The 18,644-nt window shown below is 35.8% G+C and overlaps 1 protein-coding gene across 1 annotated transcript in view; it reads right to left on the bottom strand.

The window, feature by feature from the left end:
- Positions 1-6,143: 6,143 nt before the first annotated feature.
- Positions 6,144-18,644, bottom strand: part of crispld1a (cysteine-rich secretory protein LCCL domain containing 1a) — a 16,568-nt gene continuing 4,067 nt past the window's right edge. The window contains exons 3-15 of the mRNA XM_016487412.1: positions 13,330-13,448; positions 11,494-11,626; positions 10,044-10,159; positions 9,825-9,925; positions 9,379-9,525; positions 8,782-8,842; positions 8,572-8,638; positions 8,357-8,487; positions 8,239-8,282; positions 7,756-7,828; positions 7,531-7,606; positions 7,302-7,435; positions 6,144-6,561 (exon numbers count right to left, since the gene is read on the bottom strand). Coding sequence (XP_016342898.1) covers positions 6,510-6,561; positions 7,302-7,435; positions 7,531-7,606; positions 7,756-7,828; positions 8,239-8,282; positions 8,357-8,487; positions 8,572-8,638; positions 8,782-8,842; positions 9,379-9,525; positions 9,825-9,925; positions 10,044-10,159; positions 11,494-11,626; positions 13,330-13,448 — 1,254 coding nt within the window. The 3' untranslated portion in view covers positions 6,144-6,509. The remainder of the gene's footprint in view (positions 6,562-7,301; positions 7,436-7,530; positions 7,607-7,755; positions 7,829-8,238; positions 8,283-8,356; positions 8,488-8,571; positions 8,639-8,781; positions 8,843-9,378; positions 9,526-9,824; positions 9,926-10,043; positions 10,160-11,493; positions 11,627-13,329; positions 13,449-18,644) is intronic.

Genomic DNA, 18,644 nt, shown 5'->3' with positions numbered 1-18,644 from the left:
ACAGGAATGCCAAAGTAGACAGCACTGTAATATCTGAGCCGTTTCCTGTATTTAAAGGTATTTCCTCATTTCACTAATGTGGTGTTGTTTCAGTAAACTAAAACTACTCAGTCTCATTAAAGAAGAGTAACTTTTGAGTCTGCAGGATCATAATAATAATCAGAACATATTAGAAAACTACACAGTGCATTTTTCAAGACTTTCATCATAAATCTTTCCTTAATGCACAAATACCAGCAGCTTTCTAGAAACTGGGAATCTCTGGAGAAGATCTCAGAAATTGGATGTTCTTGTTGTATTAAGAAACCTTCGACATATGGTACACACCTGAAGCAAACATTGTTATGGTTTTTCTGAGATCCAGTAAGAGAATGCAACATTGGTTTTATTGTAACTCAAATGAGCGTATATTTTACTTGGACTTGTATTGATGGACTTTTGGCATGTATGTATAGTACAATGAATGGCAGCAATTACACTTTTTTCTAGGTGCAAATATTCTTGTGTATATGAAGATTATAATAGCAATCTTGTTATTTTAACCAGTTATAGTATATTTGACTAAAATGTCATCCAAAAGCTATCCATGTCACAGAATACATGTTTAAAGGAAAAGTTTCACTCGGCACAAAATTACTGCATTACTGTAGAAACAAGAACAGCTTTATTTACTCAATACCGCTTGTGTTGAAGCACGTTCCTGATCCATCTGACATCTCATCCGCCATGATTGTTCATTACTGTCTGTTAGCCTCCTGTAATGTTCAGATTGCTCTCTTTTGTGCTGTTTTTCTGTAACTTTTCTGTAAAATTTGCGCTGGGAACAGACTTGTCATTTTTATATGAAAAATGGGATGGTGGCTGTGCTTAGAGTGAGATGTTATTAGTCCTGTTAATGTGTCAGAAGTAATAAATCAAATCACTCATTCACGTGCACATCACGCTCACATTAATACAAAACGTGCGGAAACAAGCAGGAGTTTGTGTTTCAGTAGCCCAGATATTAATTTAATATTCACAAGCAAGGACCACACCACAACCAAATATGTAAATGAATTGTGAACAAATGTGACGAGTTGCATTTTCACTAGCAAGGACCACACCACAACCAAATATGTAAATTAATAGTTTATTGTTCAGAATGTTAGGGATGAGTTGGAAGAGGATGAAAAGGTAAAGGGGACAGGATGATGGATCAGATTGATCTGGGTGTCTGGAATTGTTGGCCCGGAGAGACTCAGGATGGGGGTATCATCTCGTTTGTATAGCCTATTTAGGCCAGACTATTAGGACCCCCCGATGCAACCTGAAAAGAATAAGGATAGCTGATTTGATTAAAGGGGAGGGAAGGGTGGGTTCGAGAGAAAGAGCCGCGGCATGAGGCGGCTCGATATATAACGGATTCGGGAAGTGAGGTGATTGGTAGAGACGTGGCCTCGCTCCCGAACCTCAGTTAACTAGTTAGCTCCCTTTATTTCAACTTTTTGCTGTTTTTTATTTATATAAGGTTTCTGTCTAAAGAACTTAAATAGCTCCAATTGTAAGACTCATTTGGCAAGTCGAAAGAGTCTAAAAAGCTCCTTCCACTCAAAATATATTCAATTTGTGCATCATATTTTTTACGTTTCCCTTCATCCGTACGTTCACTTCTGATGCCAAGGAAAAGGTGGGCGTAGAAAGGCAGACATTACTTCTGGTCACCATAATATTTCAATTCATCACCAGCAACCTTGTGGTTGCCAGACTGAACCGTATTCAAAGGTTTAGGAAAATGCAGCATGTAAATAGAAAAACGAATGAGTAAGACTGTTGAAGATGTTCCAAAGGACTGAAAGAGAAAGTGTAGCATTTTCTTGCCAGGCTGTGAATATATATGCTGCTTTCAGTTTACTTCATCAAACAGCAGCTTAGAAAGTTATTAATGGTGACTGTTATTTTAAATGACTCTCAGAAAACATAAGTCTTAAGGTTTGTCTTTCATCATTCGCACAAACATCTTCAGTCTTCAATCTGCTGCTGCCAACCGCTGCACGTGTCAATGGAAAGTTGAGGCAACTCCCAGCCTCATTTGTCCTGCATGCTGTCCAAAGACAGTCCTCTATGCCTTATTTAGTCTAATGGTACATATAAACTGCTTTCTGTTTCAAACAACCTTCTGTTTAGGCTTGTACTGTATGAGAAGTTTGAGCTTGGTGTGAGACAAAAATGATACCATCCTGCACAGAAGACCTTTTCTTTGTGAGGGAAGAAGTAAAGAGCACTGTTCTTTAGACAGAGAGACACTAGAGATATTTAGAACCCGAAATAGTTGAATAAAGTAGTTATTTTCGTTTTCTTTGCGCACAAAAAATATTCTCGTAGCTTTATGTCACATGGACTATTTTAATGATGTCCTTACTACCTTTCTGGGCCTTGAACGTGTCAGTTGCGTTGCTGTCTATGCAGGCTCAGAAAGCTCTTGGATTTCATCAAAAATATCTTAATTTGTGTTCCGAAGATGAATGAAGGTCTTTTGGGTTTGGAACTAAATGAGGGTGAGTTATTTAATGACAGAATTTTCATTTTTGGGTGAACTATACCTTTAATTCTTGGCATAGATTTAACAAGATGCTGGAAACATTCCTCAAAGATTTTGGTCCATATTGACAAGATAGCATCACGCAGTTGCTGCAGATTTGCCAGCTGCACATACATGATGCAAATCTCCAGTTCCATCACATCCCATTGGTGGAAAGGTTTGCAAAGGTTCTCTACTGTATATTGAGATCTGGTGTGGAGGCCATTTGAGTTTAGTGAACTCATTGTCATATTCAAGAAACCAGTTTGAGATGACTTGTGGTCATGAACATGGTCAGCAACAACACTCAGATAAGCTGTGGTGTTTAAACAATGCTCAGTTGGTACTAAGAGTCCCAAAGTGTGCAAAGAAAACATCTCCCACATCCTTACACCATCACCAGCCTGAACCGTTTATACAAATCAGGATCGATCTATGCTTTCATAATGTTTACGCCAAATTCTGACTTGACCATGCAAATGTTGCACCAGAAATCGAGACTTGTCAGACCAGGCAACCCATTTCCAATCTTCTATTGTGCAATTCTGGTGAGCCTGTGCAAACTGTAGCCTCGGTTTCCTGTTCTTAGCTGACAGGAGTGGTGCACAGTGTGGTCTTTTGATGCTGTAGCCCATCTTCTTCAAGGTTTGACGTGTTGTGTATTCAGAGATGCTCTTCTGCATACCTTCCATACCTTACTGTTGCTTTTCTATTAGCTCAAACCAGTCTGGCCATTCTCCTCTGACCTCTGGCATCCACATTCATTTTTGCCCACAGAACTGCCGCTCACTGAATATTTTCTGTATAAACCATAGAGATGGCTTTGCATGGAAATAGATCAGCAGTTTCTGAAATACTCAGACAACAACAAACATGCCATGTTCAAAGTCACTTAAATCGACTTTCTTCCCCATTCTGATGCTCCATTTGAATTTCTGCAGATTGAATTGACCATGTCTACATGCCTAAATGCATTGAGTTGCTGTCAAGTGATTAGCTGATTAGCTATTTTCATTAACACGCGGTTGAGCTCCATCTGAGCTCCATCAGGTCCAACAACCAGAATTATTCTGACATGCTCACAGTGTTGCTCTTTGTCTGTTCTCACTTAGTTGAAAAAGAGCAGGTGAGCATATACACTTTCTGTTTTTCATTTTCCTTAAAGTGGGTATTTCCCTCTGTTTTTTACATTGTCGATTATGCTGTAAGAAAGCAGTGGTTACACTAATATTTCCATGTCCTACGTTATTGCTTTTTTGAATAATTCCTATCCAAAGGCACCAAACTCCAATAAACAGGCAAAGTTATTTATCAAGGTGTTGAAATCATGTCATTATATCTTAGTGGCACTTTATAATATAAACATATGTTAGTGTGGCAGTCACCCTGCATTATGCTGTTTTGTTATGATGTCAGTGTGGCTGGCTGGTAATTACACTCAAGTTGTGTTTCTGGACTGCAGGCGTCCAGGTGGAACACAACCTGGATGGAGAGTGATGTTTTGGACATTAGCCATAAATCTTGGCTTTCTATGGCACAGCAGACTGCAATTGTGGCAGGTCTGAAAACAGACCGGCTGCATTGACAAAGTGGACTTCTAACTAATAAACAAGTTTTAACAGATGACTTGAGGTGTCTGAAACTGCAGGTGTTAAATATATTTACTAGCAGCTCCTGGTTTAGTAGTTTTCATGTTTACCCATCCTTCTTACCGAGAAGACAGTTCAATTCTTCTACTAAATTAGATCTACAGCATCTATCAGTCTGAATGAATGAAAGTAATGTGAAAGCGTGCTGCTCGATAAAATGATTCTATAATCCATAAGGGAATTGTTTTAGCTGTTACGTTGAGGGTGAGAGAGCAGTAAACACTGAAAATGATTCCATCTGGTTTTCATTACAGACAGATGGCCTCAATAGTTTCTCTGGTCCATGCATTGTACCAGTCCAGGGTTTCCAAAAAATAATCCAAATCCAGAATCCAAAAAATAATAATCACAAACACATTGTGGGCTGAACATATAACTACATTTTCAGGTAAAAAAGTGTGAGATTCATTGGAACTGATTACTGAAGTTTATTTTAAAATGTTTTTAAACAATGTGAGGTAGAAAACACAAATATATACAATCATGTGCTTACATTAGGCCATTATAACAGACATTGTGACATTGGGAAGGACAGTGTAAAGTGCCCATCGCAACCTTTTTTGACATATACAGTATGTCCGATTCAAAGAGTTCTGAAGTTTTCCCATTTAAAGGGATAGTTCACCCAAAAAATGAAAATTGTCACCATTTACTCACCCTCATGTCGTTCCAAACCTGTATGAGTTTCTTTCTTATGTTAAACATAAAATAAGATATTTTGAAGAATGCTGATAATCAGAAAGCTGATGGTCCCCATTTACTTCCATTGTATTTCTTTCCCTACTATGGAAGTCAGTGGGGACCAAAAACCGTTTGGTCCTTCAGAATTCTTCAAAATATCTTCTTTTGTGTTTAACTTGTACAGTTTTGGAAAGACATGAGGCAGAGTAAATGATGATAAAATTTTAAATTTTTTGGTGAACTATTCCTTTAAACAGAAAAAAGCTGTACTTGCATGACTAAAATAGCTGCTGTTCTCTGAACGTTCTGAAACAAGTAGTAACAATTAAAAACCATTAGATGAACGTCCAAATAAAATGTTTCAGACATAAAATATTCCACAAACAATGCACAGATAACACTTTTGTGCTAATGTTTTGAGAACATTACTAAACACCAGATAACTCTGAACGAACATTATATTAAGAAGAAACATTTTTCCAGTAATGCTAACTTTAAGAGAACCTTGCCAGAACGTCAACCAATTTTCTCAGAATGTTCCATGTTAGCTGGGGATGTCTTTTATGTCAACAACAAAATATAAATATCCCCCCTCTGATTCATTTTTGGTTGTGACCAAACCAGTTGAGAACCATTGCATAGTTCACCCAAAAGTTCTGTCATTATTTACTCATCTTAAAGTTATTTTGAAGAATGTGGGTAACCAAACAGTTGATGTAAACTATTGACTTCCATACTACAGAAGTCAATGGCTACCGTCAACTGTTTGCTCACCCACATTCTTCAAAATATCTTCTGTGTTCAGCAAAAGAACAAAATTCATACAGGTTTGGAACAACTTCAGGATGAGTAAATGATAACAGAATTTTCATTTTTGGGTGATCTATCCCTTTAAGGAATGACAAAAAGCACCTCAAATTCATTTGGACATAATATAAAAGCTAGTTTTTGGGAACCTGCGAAATCATTAAATCATAATACAGTTGTTTTTCTGAGACAGCACACAATACCTATGCATACAGCACCTCATTAGAATTAATACTATAGAAAAGCTATTCATAACAAGCTATTTACAGTGTTTTAACGATGTGGACGTTTCATATTATGTTTGGTTGGATGTTTTCAGATGTAATATCCTGCCCTGCAGGATTATACCCACTTTCTTAATTATCATCAAAAAACCATATCAGCAGTCCTTTCTTGCCCTAAAGCAAAAAAATACATACAAATAAATACATAGTGAAAAAAAAGAAAATAAATCTATAAATGAGTGAGAACTTCCGCAACATGTAATGAAACTAAAAAGCTAACAGTCTCTAAAATGTTCTTTACAACAATAACAGAAGATTAATACTCCTTAAGTGCTTTTTTCTCTGCAATACAGACACCATATTCCCTGAATGATCCTCTAATTACATGCTTTTTAGGCAATACAATGGCTAATCAGCTTGATGCATTGGAAAGGGCCTCCATCTATAAAGCAAATAGTTCAGTCAACATTCATGTGAAAGAAAATACAGCACAGGCTGGTTAGAGCAGAAAAGTGGCCTCACAACGGCCACTATTACAGCCTAATCAACAGACCAACAGAGTCGATGAGTGACTGCGATTTCAGCACACGCTCAAATAACTGCGAATACCCTGAATGCCTTGCCTCCCGTGGGGTTCTGCAGGCTGCGAGAAAACACAGAAGTTAAATAAGCAATGTTTCCCAAGCCTTAAACATAAGTGTGTTCGTAATGACCAGCATTTGGTGAAAAGCTTATTTAGTAGTGCTGTCAAATGATTAATCGCATCCAAAATAAATGTTTTTGTTTATTTGTACTGTTTGTTTATTTATTATGTATATATAAATACGCACACATACAGTATATATTTTGAAAATATTTACATGTATATACATTTATATTATTATATTATATATAAATATATTTAATATATAAACATTGCATATTTTTCTTAAATATATATATATATATATATATATATATATATATGTGCATGTGTTTGTATTTATATATACATAAAACATATACACACTACACACTCATATATAATGTAAAAAAAAATTTTGGGATGTAATTAATCACGATTAATCGTTTGACAGCACTATTATTTAGTGAAAGAAGATGTTTATGATATTTTGATGTATCCTTTGTGATTATCTGATGGGATGGCTATGTTCATTTTAATTGTCGAACACGTTCATTCATCTGTGATTTTGTCTACCATACCTTCGAAGTGACTAAAAAATGTTTACTCTACCATGCTTGGAGTGGAACCACTGGTACAGCTCTACCCTAATCAGCTTTATTAATAAAGGCCTGTGATTTTGAAAGCTTAAGGAGAGACAGGCCGCCCCATACTCTGCCTTACATCAGCTCCACACAGGCCAGTTTGGGGATAAAACCTACCTTTCTGAGACTATGCCGTTCTGGTACGAGGAAATGTACAGCTTCCTGTTGTCTGTGGGCATCACGTCAACGTAACCACCTGATTCGTTTCTTAAAACGCCGGCATGAATTGCAGATCTGCATATACTAGATTTCTGCAAAACAAATTTAAATTTAAAATGAAGCCTTTGGTGGGGCAGCAATCTTCTTGCTTTCAGTTTGATTTTGAAAAATAAAAAAAAAAGCTTACATCTGAATAAATTTTGGTGCCAATGACTCGAGAATGGTGGGGTTTTTGTTGCAGGCAGTTCCGAGGACAGTAAATCCTTGTGGGAAGAAAAGACATGGTTGGAAAGATTTGTTCGACAGTGTAATAATAGTAGTTTCAAATGCTATCGGCAAGTTTTGTTTCTAAATAGATTACACAAAAGAACATTTCACCTGAGGGTTTGGTTCATTACAGATCGAGTTTTACCTTGGACAGTGTCTTGCGGGCTTCTGGTAAGGGCACAGCGCAGAAACTGTAGTCTCGCATGTGATAACTTTTACTGAAACAAAGGAAAGATGATGAAATCAATAGTAAAGGTACTGTATGCAACAATCTGGATCATACAACACCCTTCTGTTTTGCATTGGGGTCGTGATTATTGTTGTCAGGGTTTATTTTGCAATGATAACTGACTGATTGTACATTGAACATTGTGCTTTTCCACAAAAATGTTAAGCAGCGCATCTGTTTTCAACATTGATAATAATAATAAGAAATGTTTGTTAAAAATCAAATCAACATAATAGAATGATTTCTGATGGATCATGTCACACTGAAGACTTGAGATAATAGCCATTACATAAAATATTTCCCTGCTGAATGACACAACTGACCAATCAAAATTAAGTATTACAGAGAACCATGTAATCCAGAGTAAGTATTACAGAGAACCATGTAATTGTCATTTACCTGTAACTTTGGAAACTGTGAAGGCATTGGCACTCTGGTATTTCCTGCAACATTTTCATTATGTTAGATGGAGTTGTCTCTAATGCGCATGAAAGTCAATCTTGAGCAGACTGCTTACCCAAGGGACTGAAGTCCATTTTTGTATGATTTGATGAAGAAGTCCTTTCTGCCCTGTCTTGTGACATCCATCCAGCCTCCATCATTGTCAATGACACCGTAATGAATGCCTGCCCGGCAAATACTGGATTGCTGAGGGCGAAGATATTGTCAGTGTGAAAAGTTTAGACTATGTGATAAGATAAACTGAAAAAAAAAAATTTATTCCAGGCTTACCATGTCATAATACACTGTTCCAACCACTTTCGCCATGCTGTCTAAACAACCAGCAGGACACTCGTACCTATTACAGATGCAATAATAATAATAACAATAATAATAATAATTTGGGAAAAATAATGGCAGAAACTGGACTGAATATTGGAATTATTATTATTACTTTCATGAAAATATGTGACATATATATGGCATGCTTTTTTATCTCACCTATTGCATGTGGTGCCTTTACACTGATCTCTTAGCTTTGTGTCACATGTCACAATCTGGGCTGCGTAACAAAGCAGAAAAAACACAGGTGGTTCATTTATGTTTAGATATGCTGTATAATTTAGCAGCACTGCAGAAATGCACAGCTCTGTTCCTGCAGTTCTGTAAAAGCAAGCTGTGGAATTCCAGCAGGAGCTCATGGTGGCCAACAGCAGGAGATCTCAGCTTTCAGTCCAAACCCGCTTTCAGCAAAGGAAGCAATTTAAAACCCACAAGTATTCATCTTCCCCAAAGCAAACATACTCAGCAGGGAGATCACCATTATGAGAACAAAAAAAACTCCCTGCTGCACAAAGTGACTTGCAACATTAAATATATGTTTGAAAAAAAAATATTTGACAGATCCATGCCTGGTGAACATCAAAACAATCAGAGTTAAACAGAAATAAATTTGCGTGCTAGCAATTTTTGGGTGCAGTCGCATTCAGAAAATTAATTTTTTGATTATAAAATAAGTTGTTTTTCAAGCACAACTTTTATTTCTGAAAGTGGTTCCCCCATGATGCTGGAAGGTATAATCAGAGAACCACAACTTACACATCTGCTCTTTGCTCACAACTGCATTTGGGAGTCTGGTTGGACTTGGGGCCTGTAAACGGGGCCCAGGGCTATGAGGGGCCTCTGGTTCTATAGAATTTCTTTCGTCTGTTTCCTCACGTGGGCTTTGTGTATTTGTTCCATCACCTGAAAGTGAAGCAGAGAAATGAGCAGTCTTACATTTTGCCTGGATGCTATTCATCAAGAAATCTATGAACGATTCATTAAACACAATATATATACATTACTATTCAAAAGTTTGTGTTCAGTAAGATTTTTTTTCATGTTTTTGAAAGAAGTCTCTTAAGCTCACCAAGGCTACATTTACATGATCAAAAATACAGTGAAAACAGTAATATTTTTGTCAAATATGACCCCAAACCTTTGAACAGTACTGTCCGTATGGACAATGTTGGAAGCTACTTCATTAAAAGCTCATAACAAACCTTTATAACAGAGGTTTTCTCTGCACATTCCTCCATAGCTGGGTGGACAGGCAGAGCAAGGGGTGCCATGCTTATATGGGGCATATCCCCACCAGTTACCCCTGTACAGGACGAAACACACACAAGGAGAGACAACATTGACAAGCTATCATAATATAAATGCCAGATAATGAGAGCAGTATTTAATAATGAATGAAGAACAATGAATAAGTTACTCACTTTGGTGAGTAGTTGCACACAAGATAAACAGCCTTTGCCCAGATCTGGCCCCACACATTCATGTTGTAGCACACATTGATCGCACAGCCAATTCGACTACTAGTTGCCCAAACAAGCTGGAATCAGTAAGGAGGCAAAACAGACAATCGGTTATAACTGCCTAAAATAAATCTATCCTTAAAGGGGTCATATGATGTTGCTAAAAAAACATTATTTTGTGTATTCGGTGTAATGAAATGTGTTTATGCAGTTTAAGGTAAAAAAAAACATTATAGTTTAAAAGAAGTATACTAATAGCACACTTGAATAAACTTCTTTTTCGTAAGGGTATGCAGGTGCATATGGGCCCGGGCAGTTTGGGGGTCAGCCGAGCTGGGGGCAACGAGGGAATGAATAGAGCCCTGCATGGGCCCGGCCTTTGTCCAACAGCTTTATGAGAATTCTCGGCCCGAGTCCATTGTGTTTGATCAATTTAGCCTTCTCAAACCAACATGACTTGTCTAAAATAAACAGACATAAAACACTTCATGCATTTCACAGTATTAATTTAAACATTTAACCTAGATAAATGAGCGCCATTTTTGTGCCACGTTTAAAAATAACTAAATAAATAAGATTAACGTCATGATATTTTAAGAATAAAGTTAAAATTACGATAATAAAATCATGCTATATAATGTGAAAATTCCACCCATAGGCCTACTCCTCCAAAAAAAAAAAAAGTCTGTGGCATCCGTCATTCTTTTGACTTTTTTTAAAACTCTGATTGATCGATTCATGAGACATTCGTTTGTATTAAGTTGTTCTGATTTTTTTCAACATGCATTCAAATATTCATGTTTATTTCGTGCTGCAAATATTAAAGAAGAAATATAATTGATTCATATGCAGCTTGAACTACAAATTAAAGAGCGTAAAAAGACGTTTGTTGTTTGGATTTTCCCCTTACTTTAAATGCATGCTTATGGCTCGTTATCATTAATCAAAACAAAAAAAACAAACAAAAAAAAAAACATTAAACTTTGAACTTTTATTAACAAAACAAATAAGCATATGTTTTACTCGCGTTTAACACAAATAAATAGCCCCAGCTCAAAATACGTTCCCGCGGCTATGATCGCGCCGCGTAAACATAAAACCATGTCTGCATTTGTGATCTGAGAAATTATTGGCTCATAACTCATGTTCACTAGTAGCAGACTGAAGCGCTTCAATGCTCTCCTGTCTGGTGTTCTCCAAATGCCCTGTTTGGACTCCAAACAATTTAAAAAGGCTGCAGCTGAAGTGCTGACAACCAGAACGAGAGCACATATTACATTGGTATTAACATTCCTTCACTGACATCCCATAAATTTCAGAATTGTTTTCAGATCTGTCAAATGCATAAATGGGTTTGCACCTAAATACACATGTGATGTGCTTATGAGGTATGCTATTACTGTATATCTACCTGAGTGTAGTGGGTACAGACTGGACCACTGCACCTAAAAGGGCAGTGAGGGTTACATTCCTGGGGGTATGGGAACGAGTAGTCTTTGACCTCATCATACCAGGCTTGTACATGAGAAGTAGGTGGACGGTATCTGGGGTGAACATTAAAAAAAGCATCATTAGTAATAGCCTAAATTGAATGCATTGGACTAATGCAATATAAAGTCAAACGTTAGCTGACATGTATACTACTGTTTAAAATTTTGGGGTTGATGGGTTTTTTTTTTACGTTTTTAAAAGACGTGTCTTATGCTCACCAAGGCTGCAATTATGTGATCAAAATCCAGTAAATACAGTAATATTCTGAAATATTTTTACAATTAAAAACAACCGTTTTATATTTTAATATATTTTAAAATGTAATTTATTCCTGTGATGGCAAGGCTGAATTTACTCCAGCAGCCATTACTCCAGTCTTCAGTGTCACATTCTTTAGAAATCACACTAATATGCTAATTCAGTTATTATTATCAATGTTGAAAAAAGTTGTGCTACTTAATATTTTTGTGGAAACATTGCATGATACATTTTTTTCCAGGATTCTTTGATGATTAGAAAGTTCAAAAGAACAGCATTTTTTAAAAATAGAAATCTTTTGCAACAATGTTGAAGTCTTTACTGTTGCTTCTGAACTATTTAATCTGTCCTAAATAAAATGAATAATCTCTTTCCAAAACTTTTGAACAGTAGTTCAAACCGCAGTTCATTTGTTTTTTATGTGTTTAGTATTACTCTTGGTTTATGTGTTATTTAAAGTATATCTGAAATAGATGACATCACAATAATAGTCTAGCATGGTCGATTTACAGACTCAGAAACCAAAATAAGAACATACTTACATATCTAGATATCTAGTTAAACTTCTAGAAAGTGTGTCAAACCCTTGCTAGAAATTCCCTCGAGTGCCAGTATCTTTTAAAGATCTGTTGACACTAACTTCAAACATTCTTCAAAACAGCTCACTGTATCAGCATGGTACCTTTGACTTCATTTCCAGGTGGACTGAAAAAAAATGTGTGCCCTTACTGACTGAAGCCAACCGGATTACAGTTTGCCAGATCTAAAAATCAATCTCGAGTTTTATATGCAATATGCATCAAGCGGTCAGTGAACAGCATGTAGGTCGTCTTTGAGTGTGCTATCTGATATTGACACTGATGTAAATATAGCATTTCACTAGTTTAATTTAAATACATGTTAGACATACACCACCATTCCAGTCTGGGGTCAGTAAGATTTTTTTATTTTTTATTAGCATTTTAAGACTTAAACTTAAACTTAAAGATTTAAACTTTTGAACAGCAGTGTATTAAAGGCACAATATGTAATTTTCGCCGCTAGAGAGCACGTATTCAAAATAAACAAAGAAACAACTCCTTCCGGTCGTGCGTATGTGGGGGAAAAAAAAGCAGCGCTGTTTTATCATACTAGATACATTTGAAAGTTATGTTATAATGCTACTCTGTGCAGTCGTCACCAGTCTATTAAAACGCACAACATATTAAAGCGTCTTTGGTGTTGAGGGACGTCATTGGCAGGCGACACAATGACACTATAGACACAGTCCGTGTCACTAGTTAAAATTGCTTATTTCTCTGGATTTAAACATTCTTCGAAACGTTTGGGATAATGTAAGTACACAAGTCAGCAAAATATATAACTTTTTTTTTTGGATATTTGAATAAAAAAATCTTACATATTGTGCCTTTAATAAAGCTAAATTCTAGCTGTATAGAAGTTAAACTCAATGACTAGTAAGCTCACATTGCTATAAAACACCAAAGGACATTCAGACCTTCCCCAGTGCACTCCCAGGTTCTGACCAATCTGAGGCAGCAGGCCAGCTGGGCCATGTTCCCACAGGCAGGTCTCAGCCCATTCCTGAGCACTCCGCTCCAGTTCAGTGTCCCACACCTAAAACAAATACAGAGACATGGCAGAGAAATAGAGATTCAGATGGAAACAGGTGGCAAGTAGAGCGCTACAGAAAAAAAGCTGTTTAATCCCTAATCTTTTGTATGTGTAGTTAAGATTATGACCTGTTTATAATGTGGTTAACAGGAAAAGGATTTAGTCTTGTGAAAGTCAATGGCTGTTGTAGTCAATAATAGTATGACAGTTTTTGCAGGTTAAGTTCTCTTTAGCCTTCAATACAATGTGTGCTTGCAGGCTGGAGAAAGAACCAGGTTTCTTTCTGGTTTATTTCTCGTGCCCTGATTCAAACGGCAACAGTGATTTTTTTGGATACAATAATGTTCTCCATATGTTTCTGTATCTGTCTTCTGTAGCTCCTGCTCTGTGTTGCTAGTTTTGGTCACAAGCTACATCATTCAAGGCCATTCACATATGTGTTTTTCTGTCCATCTGACCCATATTTTGCTGTTTAATAAAAACATCTCGTTATTCTGGAAAAGTAAAACAGCACTTTCACCTTGAATGGAAAGCATACAAAACTCAAGGTTGGAGAGAAACCTGAGCCAGAATTGTGGCGGGGGATTTATCTGCCCTGTCACTGTCCATACATGTTACACTTTTTCCCTGGGAAGTCCCAAAGCACAGTCCAGCGGTAAACCTGCCCCAATAAGGTCCCTAAAATAGCTGAAACAATTGCCTGAGACATTAATCCTTGAAGTGAGCACCTGCCAACTGGATGTCTGCTTGGTTTGCTAAGCCACCCATCAAAGTGGGCCTTTATGCTGTAGAGATAAAATAATTTTCTGCATTCAATACTAGTTAAGTTCAATGATAGCATTTTGATTCATCCCTCATTTTCTTAACAACAACAACAACAACAACAACAAATAATAGACTACAATGGAAGTGAATGGGGCCATTTTTTGAACGATTTAACAGCAGAAATGTGCATCTTATAATTTTATAAAAGCATTATTATTTTTCTGTTAAAAATTGTGTATTATTCTAGTTGTCAAATCCTTTTTATTGTCATTTAGAGTTTTAAGCATTATGCTGTCATGGTGACGAAGTTGTGAAACTGGATAAAAATGTCAAATTATTATTAAAATATTATATATATATATATATATAGCACCTATAAAAATGCACCTCCAAGTGCTTTACAATTTAAAATATTTAAAATAAAAAAAGATAAAATATCAAACTTATATTATTAATATACGTTTAAAGACTAATAAAAAGATTGAAATTAATATAAAGTATGAATTAGAAATAAAAGTTGGAAATTGAAACTTAAGAAAGAATAACAAAATGAATTTGTAGAAAACTCAAATTAAAAGCTAAAGTAAAAATATTTTTTAAAAACATTAGTTAAATACACGAGTTTCACAATTTGAGTTGAAAAAAAAAAAAATTTTTTACTGAAATAAATGAACTTTTCCACGACATTCTAATTTATTGAGATGCACCTGTACTTCAGGTACACTTTAAATATTTTGCAGTTAAAGACTGATATTATTCAAAGATCATACAATCCTCATCACTAGTGACATTAAAACACATTTTAGGCTTAAAAATAAGTCTCAAGCAATGTCAGTAAATACGTTAATAGATTTGAACTATACTTAGTATGAAATACATTTATTTAAAAAAAAATATTTTTTTACTAGGGTATTAATGGCTTCAGGTATTAGGGTGTACTAAATCATGCATACAACAAAATCGAACACTCCTAAACCACAAACAGATTGTTTAGTGGTCAAAAATTATAACTGAACATCAGTTAGGGTTACACTGTAACTGATTTTTGTAATTTGAACAGTATTATACTGTAATATGTACAGTAAGATACTGTAAAATGTGTATACAGTATTTTACTGTAAACCGCAAAGGATTATGGGAAAATATACGGTCACTACTGTATTTCCTCACTACTGTACATCAATTTACAGTAGTGAACTTGCCCGCAAAAAACTGACCAATGGCAAGCGAGTTCTTTTTTGACTGTTTGGTGGAAGTGGCTGTAAAAGGACAAAAGAGAAATGCACCGTTAACTCGACGAAAGGTTAGTATATTATTTCTGTTTTATGCAAAACTGCGATATTTTAAGATGTTTTCACTTGTTAACAGCAGACTAACATTATTAATCGTGTAATTTTTCACGTCGGGAGTTGGAGCCTTTTTTTCTGACTGACGGCTGAAATGCCGCCAAAAGGCTGATGACTGCTGAGTAAGTTAAGGTCACCTAACGTATATTAGAAATAAAATACAGTAAAGACATTATTGTACTGTAAATGCAATTACAGTACTGATACTGTAAATGAAAATACGGTAATAATACTGTAAATAAAATACAGTAAAGACATTATTGTACTGTAAATGCAATTACAGTACTAATACTGTAAATATATTTACAGTAAATTACTGGCATCCAGCTGCCAGTAAGTTACTGTAAAATTTACAGTAACCTATTTACAGTGTAGGGTACAGATCTGCAAATTTCCACCAGTAAATGGTCTATCCTGCAAAATCTGTAAACTCAAAAAGGGCAAAGTGATTCTGTTTGCACAGTGCTCTCGGTATGGGAGGCCCCCGAGAATCCAACCGCACTTAGACAGGACCAGTAAAGGAAAACACGTCCCGTCAGTGCAGACACTCACACTCTTTCACACGCCATTGTTTACTTTATTTGTCACACATCATCAGCTGCACGTTTTTTGTCATCTGGTCACATTCCAAGAAAGTGAAAAATTTCCAGCGTCCCTCAGGAGCTCATTTTTTTCTGTTGAGAGGGAAAGTATTAAATGAGAAATGTAGAGTCATTGCAGCTGCTGTACAGCGTATGTGTGCCTGTTGAAACGAGGGTCTGTTGATTGCTTGATTTCCCCCGCTGCAGTCTGGAATTCTGCTGTTTTGCCTAGAATTCCAAATCCAGTATTATAAGAGGCTGTGGAGGGCTGGAGCTGCGCATCATCACATTCCATGTCTCCACATCCATCACACCATTCCTATTACTCTCACTCTGCTGAGCTGCCCAAACTTCACTCCTGACACCCAGTTAACAATCCCTGCAAGGCATCTCTCAAACCACTGCCCGTCTTTCTGAAAAGCTGAGATATAAATGGGTCTTAGTGTTCAAAAGGTCCATGCACCACTTATTTTTTCTGTTCTAAGAGTGTAAACTGTATTAAACTGTGTCATGGTACTGGTTTGTTTAGTGTGCAAAGGAGCCAGGCTTCAAGTTCTATTTTAATTTTAGTCTGAAGCAAATGGTTCAAACTACCAGTCAAAAGTTTGGAATCCTTAAGGTTTTCTTTTTTTTTTATTTTTACGGAAGACTTCTCTTATGCTCTCCAAGGCTGCATTTATTTGATCAAAAATACAGTAAAAACAGTAATATTGTGAACTATTACAATTTAAAATAACAGTTTTTTTTATTTTAATATATTAAAAATGTAATTTATTCTTGTGATGGCAAAGCTGAATTTTTAAGCAGCATTACTCCAGTTTTCAGTGTCACATATGTCAGAAATCATTATAATATGTTGGTTAGGTGCTCGAGAAACATTTGTTATTATTATAAATATTAAAAATGTGTTTTTTGCTGCTTAATATATTTTTTTAAATCAGTATATATATATTATTTAAACAGAAAATGTTTTTTTATTTCTACTATTTTTATGTATATTTAATCAAATGAATGCATTTAAAAGATCTCTAAAAGAATCTTAACAATTCCAAATGTTTGATTGGTATTGTAAAACAGAGCAAATTTAGACACCTTAAGGGACAGTTTCTAGTGAACATGAAAATTCTGTTATATTGAAAAAAGAATGTGAAGAAATTGTTGAAGAAATTAAGACAAAATTTTCATTTTTGAGTGAACTGTTCTTTTAATACCTCTTGGGAGCCGAGTGCTTTGTAATGTTTGGTGGTAATCCAGCCAGACTAAGCATGAGGAAATGCTGCTTCTGAAACAATATTTAACTGTATTTGTGTTACAACACCTCAGATACTGACATTCTGCTAGTTTATATCCACGAGTCAACACTGCGCAGAAGGGGTTCTTTGTCCGTTTCACAGAATGACTGGAAGAATAATGGGAATAATAATTTCTTCCATCTCGACAATGATCCTTCAGACAGAACAATATATATGTGCTTTGCAAGTGTGTGGTCCTCTGTTAAACAGCCCATTGAGAACTGACAGTGCTTGAGCAAAGATATCAGGGCGTAATCATGCCAAAAGCATCAAACTGTCATTGAAGCTGTACAACTGTTTATGCAACCTTCAAATATGCATATTATTTTGATACTTTATTTCTATCCTGCAATGACACCAATTGTCTGTAATAATCTTGTCCCTTTTTATTATTTTTTCTCATAACCCTCTGAAACCCCACCATTCACTTTGCAAACAAAGACCAGGTAATTACAAACAAATACACACTTGTGTTAGCATTTTTTTCAAGGCTTAATAAATCAGACATAAACCATTTATACTCTTCTGCAGTCCCATTTTACAAGTTATTTTTAATAACCCTATACTTTTTACACAAGAATTTCTAAAGCCTCTAAATTATCAACATCATCAAAACTTTGCTGAGAAACCTGTTGTACATAATCTTCTGAATACCTTCTGCCCTGTAATTGATAGTTTATCCTTTTGTTTAGCAAATAAAGGCCTTTTAGTATAATTCAAAAAATGTCCACCTTCAGGTCATGAGAAATCGTTAATACTTTTATAAAGAAAACATAAGAATATCTATGTATAATAATTTAAGGTAAACATTTAAATTATCCATGCATCATTTTTTTTTTTTTTTAAATCTTGTTAAAATGAGTATCAAATATGATACAACAGGCTTCTGAGGAAGGTTTTTTGTGCATCTCTCAATTATCATTGTATTGCATTTCATTATGTTTTGCAAACCAAAATAGCAAATATAATCTTACTAAGACATATTAAGTAACAACTTATATAAGTAACAACTTATATTTACATGCATTTTATGTATAGTCTGCTATTGTCAGACTCTGTTCCATGCTTTGTCTGTGTCTTGCTCCCCAGGTGTTCCTTTCCCATGTTTAATTTGTCCCAGGTGTTCCCCATGATGGTTCCTTGATCCCAGGTGTGTCTCATCATCCCCTCCTCCTGTGTGTATTTAAAGTGTTCCCAGTCCCTAGTTCTCTGTCC

This window comes from Sinocyclocheilus anshuiensis, unplaced genomic scaffold (assembly GCF_001515605.1).
Source record: "Sinocyclocheilus anshuiensis isolate Anshui unplaced genomic scaffold, SAMN03320099.WGS_v1.1 scaffold1529, whole genome shotgun sequence".
NCBI classification, from domain to species: Eukaryota; Metazoa; Chordata; class Actinopteri; order Cypriniformes; family Cyprinidae; genus Sinocyclocheilus; species Sinocyclocheilus anshuiensis.
This window is presented reverse-complemented; position numbering and strand designations above follow the sequence as displayed.